Source organism: Entelurus aequoreus, linkage group LG10 (assembly GCF_033978785.1).
Source record: "Entelurus aequoreus isolate RoL-2023_Sb linkage group LG10, RoL_Eaeq_v1.1, whole genome shotgun sequence".
Taxonomy (NCBI): Eukaryota; Metazoa; Chordata; class Actinopteri; order Syngnathiformes; family Syngnathidae; genus Entelurus; species Entelurus aequoreus.
In genome coordinates, this window is record NC_084740.1 from 35,998,524 (window position 1) to 36,008,140 (window position 9,617).

General features: G+C 35.9%; 1 protein-coding gene across 5 annotated transcripts in view; it reads right to left on the reverse strand.

Moving 5' to 3' along the window:
- gpr4 (G protein-coupled receptor 4) overlaps window positions 1-8,294 on the reverse strand; it is a 67,919-nt gene extending 59,625 nt beyond the window's left edge. For 2 of the 5 annotated variants that reach the window (XM_062060648.1, XM_062060644.1), the window contains exon 1: window positions 8,110-8,294. Coding sequence is in view for 1 of the 5 variants with exons in the window: in XM_062060650.1 (XP_061916634.1) it covers window positions 4,471-4,495 (25 nt within the window). In the remaining 4 variants the exon portion in view is untranslated. Of the gene's footprint in view, window positions 1-4,470; window positions 4,832-8,109 lie in introns of those variants that run through there. The other 3 variants (XM_062060647.1, XM_062060645.1, XM_062060650.1) reach the window with 2 other exon arrangements.
- Between the last annotated feature and the right edge of the window lie 1,323 nt (window positions 8,295-9,617).

Genomic DNA, 9,617 nt, shown 5'->3' on the forward strand with positions numbered 1-9,617 from the left:
TTGCTTGATATACACTATACCAGGGGTCACCAACGCGGTGCCCGCGGGCACCAGGTCGCCCGTAAGGACCAGATGAGTCGCCCGTGGGCCTGTTCTAAAAAATAAAATAAAAATAAAAAATGTAAAAAAAAAATTATTTTTATTTTTTTAAATTAAATCTACATAGAAAAAACACAAGATACACTTTCAATCAGTGCATCAACCCAAACAACCTCCCCCATGCACACTCATCCACACCCACTCACACAAAAGGGGTTATTTCTTTCTGCTACCAATATTCTGGTTCCCACAACATAGACAACACATCTGCAAGGGACACAGTCCCTGAAGCACACATGATTGTATAGGCTGCTGGTCCACTAACATTTTCATTAATTACTATTTTTTATGTAATTATTTTTATATTGTTTTACTTTCTTTTTTATCCAAGAAATTTTTTTTTATTTATTTATCTTATTTTATTTTTTAAAAAAGGGCCTTATCTTCAACAGACCAGGGGCCGTACTTATCAAGCTTCTTAGAGTGCCATTTTACACTTAAGTCCTGAGAATTTGCGAAATTTAGTCCTACTCTCAAACTTAAGAATAAAAGCTTTTTATCAACGTTCTTAAGTCTAAGAATCACTCCTACTCTCCACGATATTTAAGAGACCTTCAGAGGTGTCTTAAGTGGTTAGGAGTTGCCAGCAGGGGATGGCACTGAGGCGAGAGAGACGTGCGCGAACATTCAGGGAACGGAACAATGTTGTTGTTTTTTGATGATGAGCAGCTGATCAAACGGTATCGTTTAGACAGAGCGGATATTATTTTTGTCACAGATTTAATACTTTTTGATTCCTTGTTGATTTCTGCATGTGTCTGCAGCGGGCTAGTATATATAGAGCCACCCACACCAGTTTCAAATTAGTTGCCTAATTAATGAATTGGAAAGAAAATGTTATGACAGTAGCGTATGTGTGTGGCCGTGAGGTGAGTGACGTCAGTGAGTGTGTGGGCGATAGAAGAGAGGGAGCGGTAGCGTGAGTGCCGGCGGGGACTAGTTTGTTTTGTATTATTTTGTAGTTTATTGTCAAAATATACACTCCCATTGTCCACTTAAATATTTCCAAGATATTTCTTTATTCTTAGACAACGGATTCCCTTCCGTGATTGGTCATTTCTATGGACACAGAAATGACGTCACCTAAAATTCCGTTTACGGCACATAGTAATGTCGTAATTCAGCTCTGAGTGTGACACTTAAGATTCAGTCCTACACTTCGCTGAAAGTGTGAGTAAGACGCTTGATAACTAACTTTTAAGTGCAGCTTTCAGCGAAGAATTTATTTACTCTTAAGTCAACTCTTACCAGACTTCTTAGGAGTAATTCTAAGAAGCTTGATAAGTACGGCCCCAGGTTGTCAATGAAATTAGATTTGTTTAAAGGGTTTTTTAAACCAGACCCAGTCCAGATAATGTCCGAGTCGGACTCAGCAACACACACCTTCATTCATGTACACAGAAAAAAATTAGGGAACACAACAGATTGCATATAATTTATAAACAAAATTACATTTTCAAAATAAGCATTTATATACAGTCCAGATTATGTCCAGGTCACTCAAATTAGGGAACACAACAACAGATATCATATAATCTATAAACATAATTATACTTTCAAAATAAGCCTTTGAGTACTTATCTTTTTTTTAATGTTTTTTGGCATCATTATCGTTTTCAACCATGTAACTTTCTAAAGTTAGAAAATACTGAATAAATGTTTTAAAGAAAGTAATACTAAGTGAATATCTGTTTTTGGCCTTAAAAATAAACATTTTACCGAGTACTATAATTAAATTGACTAAATCATGATTGTCAATGAACTCTCCTAAAATAACAGAAACCACATTAAGCTTCATAAACAAACCAATCCTTAAACACATTTTTTCAACTTCCACCCAAAACAAAGACACAATATGACAATACCAAAACAAATGCAGGGTGGATTCAGGCTCCTGACAACAAAATCGGCAATCATCTGACTCTGTCATATTCCATAATTTTAACATTTTCCCTGTGGGTAAGAAGTTATAAATAATTTTAATTTGAAAATAACGATTTTGCACATCGATAGTGGTTTTATAGATTAGTTTGAATATGGCATCCCATGGCAACGGGCAGTCAAAAAAGTCCTCCCATTTTCCATTTGTGTTGTATGAGGCAGCCTTCAAAGATTTCTTTATTAAATAAAAATTATATATTTTTCTATTTATTTTAGTTCCTTTTTGCCAACTAGAATTTCTTATTAGAGGTTTACAAACTAATAATTTAGTAGTTCCATAATTAATTATTTGTTTCCATCTTTTCCCAATTACTCCAGTTAGTTGATAAAATGAAAAGCTTGAGCAAGCATCACCATACATAGCTCTAAATTCATCATACTTCATAATTTTACCATTCTCATTGATAATATCATTGACAAAAATGATTCCTCTTTCAAACATATTTTTCCAAAAGAAAGGCTTTCCATCTATTACAATATTAGAGTTCATCCATATTAACTGCTGCAAAATATCGTCTCTTTTTTCTGGCACATAAAATTGAAAACACCACTATAAGTGGATTGTTTCCTTTATGAACCCCGCCATGTTTCCCAGCAGACTCTCTGGGAGGGGATCACTTGTAAAAAAGGATACAATTTCTTTTGATACAGTACATGTTTTTTGTCCAACAGGACATTTGTGTACCACTCAATGTTTAAATACATCTTTGGAACAATTGATGCTTTTAAAGACAGACACATAGCTTCAAGGTTGAGAAGTTTCAGGCCCCCATATTCATACTCTTTGTACAAAACCTTTCTTTTAATCTTTTCTGGTTTGCCGTTCCAGACAAAATCGAAGACCCTCCGCTCATAAATCTTAAAAAAGTTTTGTGATGGAGCTGGTAATGACAAAAACAAATAAATAAATTGAGGAATAATTAACGAGTTGGCAATAGACATTTTACCATACAAGGTTAGGGATTTCCCTTTCCATAATTGCATCATTTTGTCCAGCTTTCTTAGTCGATTATCATAATTTACTGAGCCTAGATCTTCCAGATTTTCTGGGACAACAACACCAAGTATGTTAACTGGTCCATCTGTCCACAAAACAGGCACTTTGCATTCCATTCGAAAGGACGTTCCCTATAGATTTCCGATCCTTAACATTTTACATTTATCATAATTAAAGGCCTACTGAAATGAATTTTTTTTATTTAAACGGGGATAGCAGATCTATTCTATGTGTCATACTTGATCATTTCGCGATATTGCCATATTTTTGCTGAAAGGATTTAGTATAGAACAACGACGATAAAGATTGCAACTTTTGGTATCTGATAAAAAAAAGGCTTGCACCTACCGGAAGTAGCGTGACGTAGTCAGTTGAACATATACGCAAAGTTCCCTATTGTTTACAATGATGGCCGCATGAAGTGAGAGAGATTCGGACCGAGAAAGCGACAATTTCCCCATTAATTTGAGCGAGGATGAAAGATTTGTGGATGAGTAAAGTGCAAGTGAAGGACTAGTGGGGAGTTGAAGCTATTCAGATAGGGAAGATGCTGTGAGAGCCGGGGGTGACCTGATATTCAGCTGGGAATGACTACAACAGTAAATAAACACAAGACATATATATACTCTATTAGCCACAACACAACCAGGCTTATATTTAATATGCCACAAATTAATCCTGCATAAAAACACCTGCGTGTGTTATGCGTGTGTTATGCTCCTAGCTCCTCTGCTAGCTCCTAGCTCCATAGAACACGCCAATACAATTCAAACACCTGATCAACACACACAATCACTCAGCCCAAAAGACCGTTTACCTAACCCAAGGTTCATAAAGCTTATATATTTTTAAAAAGTTACGTACGTGACGCGCACATACGGTCAAGTTATCGAATGTTTAGCAGCCAAGGCTGCATACTCACGGTACCTGATATTCAGCTGGGAATGACTACAACAGTAAATAAACACAAGACATATATATACTCTATTAGCCACAACACAACCAGGCTTATATTTAATATGCCACAAATTAATCCTGCATAATAACACCTGTGTGTTTGTTATGCTAGCTCCTAGCTCCTCTGCTAGCTCCTAGCTCCATAGAACACGCCAATACAATTCAAACACCTGATCAACACACACAATCACTCAGCCCAAAAGACCGTTCACCTAACCCAAGGTTCATAAAGCTTATATATTTTTAAAAAGTTACGTACGTGACGCGCACTTACGGTACGGTACGTGTTATGCTAGCTCCTAGCTCCTCTGCTAGCTCCTAGCTCCATAGAACACGCCAATACAATTCAAACACATGATCAACACACACAATCACTCAGCCCAAAAGACCGTTCACCTAACCCAAGGTTCATAAAGCTTATATATTTTAAAAAAGTTACGTACATACGCAAAAAAAAGCCAAAGCTGCATACTCACAGTAGCACGTCTGCGTCTTTGTCATCCAAATCAAAGTAATCCTGGTAAGAGTCTGTGTTGTCCCAGTTCTCTACAGGCGTCTGTGTATCCAAATCAAAAGTCCTCCTGGTTAGAGTCTCTGTTATCCGAGTTCTTCCATCTTGACTGCATCTTTCGGGAATGTAAACAAAGAAGCGCCGGCTGTGTACTGTTGTGGCTGACTACGTTCGAAAAATACGTCCATTTCGCACCGACAACTTTCTTCTTTGCTTGCTCGGCTTCCTTCTCCATAATGCAATGAACATGATTGAAACAGATTCACGAACACAGATGTCCAGAATACTGTGGAATTATGAAATGAAAACAGAGCTTTTTCGTATCGGCTTCAATGTGGAAGGCATACCCGTGTTCGCCGGGCTACGTCACACGCATACGTCATCCTCAGAGGCGTTTCGAACCGGAAGTTTAGCGGCAAATTTAAAATGTCACTTTATAAGTTAACCCGGCCGTATTGGCATGTGTTATAATGTTAAGATTTCATCATTGATATATAAACTATCAGACTGCGTGGTCGGTAGTAGTGGGTTTCAGTAGGCCTTTAAGCTTAAGGCCAGATTGCTGTGAAAATATGTCCAAAAGATTAAGAAGGTTCCGCAAACAATGAGGAAAAATCTTATCTTTGTGAATCAGCCTTTTCTGACATGAACTTCATCAAGAACAAACACAGAACACGCCTCACTGATGCACATCTGCAAGACTCACTCAGAGTTGCAGTGTCAAGTTACACACCAGAGTACAACACACTAGTTAACAGCATGCAATGCCAGGCTTCCCACTAACTGACAAAGAAACAGATAACAGATTTGGTGTCCAGTTCAAAGTGTGACATGATTTAAAAATTTGAGAGTTTACTTTTGTATTTTACATGAGTTATTATTTGTACAAACATGGTGCAAAGTAATTCATGATTTGTTAAAAAATGTTAGTGGCTAGCTAGTTAAAATGGGATATTGTGATTTCACAAGACTGTCTTAGAAGTGATCATTTGAAAATGTTCAATTTGAAAAATGTGCACTTAGAGAAAATATAAAAATAAAGTGTTGCATATTGATATTTATCTGTTTCTATATATATTTATTGTGAGAAATCATTAAGATGATCAGTGTTTCCACAAAGATAAAAATCATTAATTATTAATAATAACAGAGTTAAAGGTAAATTGAGCAAATTGGCTACTTCTGGCAATTTATTTAAGTGTGTATCTAACTGGTAGCCCTTCGCATTAATCAGTACCCAAGAAGTAGCCCTTGGTTTCAAAAAGGTTGGTGACCCCTGCACTATACAGTACTGTATAGCACTTTATATTGTGTTGAAAGTGTACAAAACGTAACTAAAATAGATTAGTCATATTTACATTATTTTTCAATAAAAACATTGCTTCAAAATTCCAAATGTTTATGAACCCTGTTTAAAACCCAATTAAATGTATAATTCAAGGTTCCACTTCTTAATACTTAATCGGCAGGCCGATATTATCGTCCGATAAAGGCTTTAAAATGTAATATCGGAAATTATCGGTATCGTTTTTTTTATTATCTTTATCGGTAACGGGTAACATAAAAACCACAAGATACACTTACAATTAGTGCACCAACCCAAAAAACTTCCCTCCCCTATTTACACTCATTCACACAAAAGGGTTGTTTCTTTCTGTTATTAATATTCTGGGGCCGTACTTATCAAGCTTCTTAGAGTGCCATTTTACACTTAAGTCCTGAGAATTTGCGAAATTTAGTCCTACTCTCAAACTTAAGAATAAAAGCTTTTTATCAACGTTCTTAAGTCTAAGAATCACTCCTACTCTCCACGATATTTAAGAGACCTTCAGAGGTGTCTTAAGTGGTTAGGAGTTGCCAGCAGGGGATGGCACTGAGGCGAGAGAGACGTGCGCGAACGTTCAGGGAACGGAACAATGTTTTTTGTTTTTTTGATGACGAGCAGCTGATCAAACGGTATCGTTTAGACAGAGCGGATATTATTTTTGTCACAGATTTAATACTTTTCGATTCCTTGTTGATTTCTGCATGTGTCTGCAGTGGGCTAGTATATATAGAGCCACCCACACCAGTTTCAAATTAGTTGCCTAATTAATGAATTGGAAAGAAAATGTTATGACAGTAGCGTATGTGTGTGGCCGTGAGGCGAGTGACGTCAGTGAGTGTGTGGGCGATAGAAGAGAGGGAGCGGTAGCGTGAGTGCCGGCGGGGACTAGTTTGTTTTGTATTATTTTGTAGTTTATTGTCAAAATATACACTCCCATTGTCCACTTAAATATTTCCAAGATATTTCTTTATTCTTAGACAACGGATTCCCTTCCGTGATTGGTAATTTCTATGGACACAGAAATGACGTCACCTAAAATTCAGTTTACGGCACATAGTAATGTCGTAATTCAGCTCTGAGTGTGACACTTAAGATTCAGTCCTACACTTCGCTGAAAGTGTGAGTAAGACGCTTGATAACTAACTTTTAAGTGCAGCTTTCAGCGAAGAATTTATTTACTCTTAAGTCAACTCTTAGCAGACTTCTTAGGAGTAATTCTAAGAAGCTTGATAAGTACGGCCCCTGGTTCCTACATTATATATCAATATATATCAATACAGTCTGCAAGGGATACAGTCCATAAGCACACATGATTGTGTGTGCTGCTGGTCCACTAATAGTACTAACCTTTAACAGTTAATTTTACTCATTTTCATTCATTACTAGTTTCTATGTAACTGTTTTTATATTGTTTTACTTTCTTTTTTATTCAAGAAAATGTTTTTAATTTATTTTTCTTATTTTATTGTATTCATTTTTTTAAAAAGGACCTTACGGTATCTTCACCATACCTGGTTGTCCAAATTAGGCATAATAATGTGTTAATTCCACGACTGTATAAACCGGTATCGGTTGATATCGGTATCGTAAATTAAAGAGTTGGACAATATCGGAATATCGGCAAAAAGCCATTATCGGACATCCCTACTTTGTACTAAAAACATCAATTATTAAACAGTTTATTTCCCGTTACTTTTAGTACAAAACATGCATCAAATTAAATGCACGTTTGATTAAAAAAAGTATAAAACTCGTTTCACATTAATAAAGTGTAAAAAATGTTATGTGGGGCCCCAATTTATGATGACGTCATTGAGTCGAACGTTAATTAAGAGGATACACTTAAATAATTATTTAACAATAAGAGTAACTTTGTAAACGCTGAGCTGTGGCATTTTATTCTGAAAACCCCCCCAGGAAGTACGGATTTTGTTTTTTCTTTTGTTTTTATTTTTTATTTACTTTGGAGGGCGGAGTGAGAACTCTAAACACTTTTACGATTAAGTGCGCATTTTACTTTTTACTCCACGAAACAGCGTGACCTAAACCGAATTCTCACAAATACCAGTGTATTCCAGGTAAGTAGACACCGTTTTGCTAATTAAATGTCAATTAACATGAGCTGTAACACGTAAGTAATTTTTAGTACAACCTGCTAGATGTATTTGATAAGGACTGTCTCGTTTCACTCTTTGAATTAAATGCACTGGAAATGCTTCAATCTCCACAATATTCACACAAACACAATCTAACACGCGTGTGTGAAATATAACTTACTCATATTGTCACTCAAAGGTCGAAAAACGAACGGCCTGGATGGAGAAATTAACAATCTGCTTAAGCACCTGTTGACATTTAGCTAAGAATGAACTTTCTGATACGTCACTTCCTGTTGTTGCTTATTGGCTCATCACTGACATATGAATCCTAGTGGCCAGGAAGAAAATGACATACATTCAAATACAGGGATAATGGAACATGAAAATGTTGAATTTGTTACTATTATTATATTAATATATACCATAATTATTATTACTATTGAAGAATAAACTATTTTGTTCTTTTGAACCTTTTTACAAAATGACCAATATCAAAGATGTTTAGATATGGAAGTAGAATTGTCTCACATCAACTTATGTATATCATTATGATATTAATACAAATATGCATATATTATTGAATAAAGAAATACAAATACAAATGTGATATACAAATAAATAAATGATTTGTATAAATAAACGCGTATTTGTAAACATATTTTTGAGATTTGAAAATATATACAAATAAAATGTATAAATATAAAAATGTGACATACAAATAAATCAAGAATTTGCATGAATAAACGTGTATTTGTAAATATATTTTTGAGTTTTTTAATTTGTGGGGCGGTATAGCTCGGTTGGTAGAGTGGCCGTGCCAGCAACTTGAGGGTTCCAGGTTCGATCCCCGCTTCCGCCATGCTAGTCACTGCCGTTGTGTCCTTGGGCAAGACACTTTACCCACCTGCTCCCAGTGCCACCCACATTGGTTTAAATGTAACTTAGATATTGGGTTTCACTATGTAAAGCGCTTTGAGTCACTGGAGAAAAAGCGCTATATAAATATAATTCACTTCACTTTTGAATGTAAATATGCTTGATTTTGTATTTGTATTGAATTTGCATATGTGGATCGCTTTTGTGTCGATGAGACATTCCTCCCACAAACCAAATGCACAAATAAATGTGACCTACACACTCCCCTGCACAACCAGCAGAGGCCACTGCAGCCTGATAAGAGATCAGTATCTACATCGGGACAAGGTCATTAAACGGCATTGATACAATGAAATAAGCAGCAGATTAACTGGATTAATTAGCATTAGCTAATACAACGCTAATGTTAGCTAGCTCAGGCCCGTTGTGCATCCTCTCTGTAAAGACGTGGATTGTTTTTCTGCAGAGAACTCCGGGCATTTTGCATATAGTGCATATAATGCTCTGTGACCCAGACCGCTCTGGCTGCAGTGCCTTCTGCTGGTTGTTCAGGGGAGTGTGTAGGTCACATTTATTTGTGCGTCTGGTTTGTGGGAGGAATGTCTCATCGACACAAAAGCAAAAAAACGATCCACATATGCAAATTCAATGCAAACACAAATACAAAATCAAGCATATTTATATTCAAATCTCAAAAATATATTTACAAATACACGTTATAAACAAATTCTTGAATTATTTTTATGTCACACTTTTATATTTCTAAATTTTATTTGTATATATTTTCAAATCTCAAAAATACATTATAAT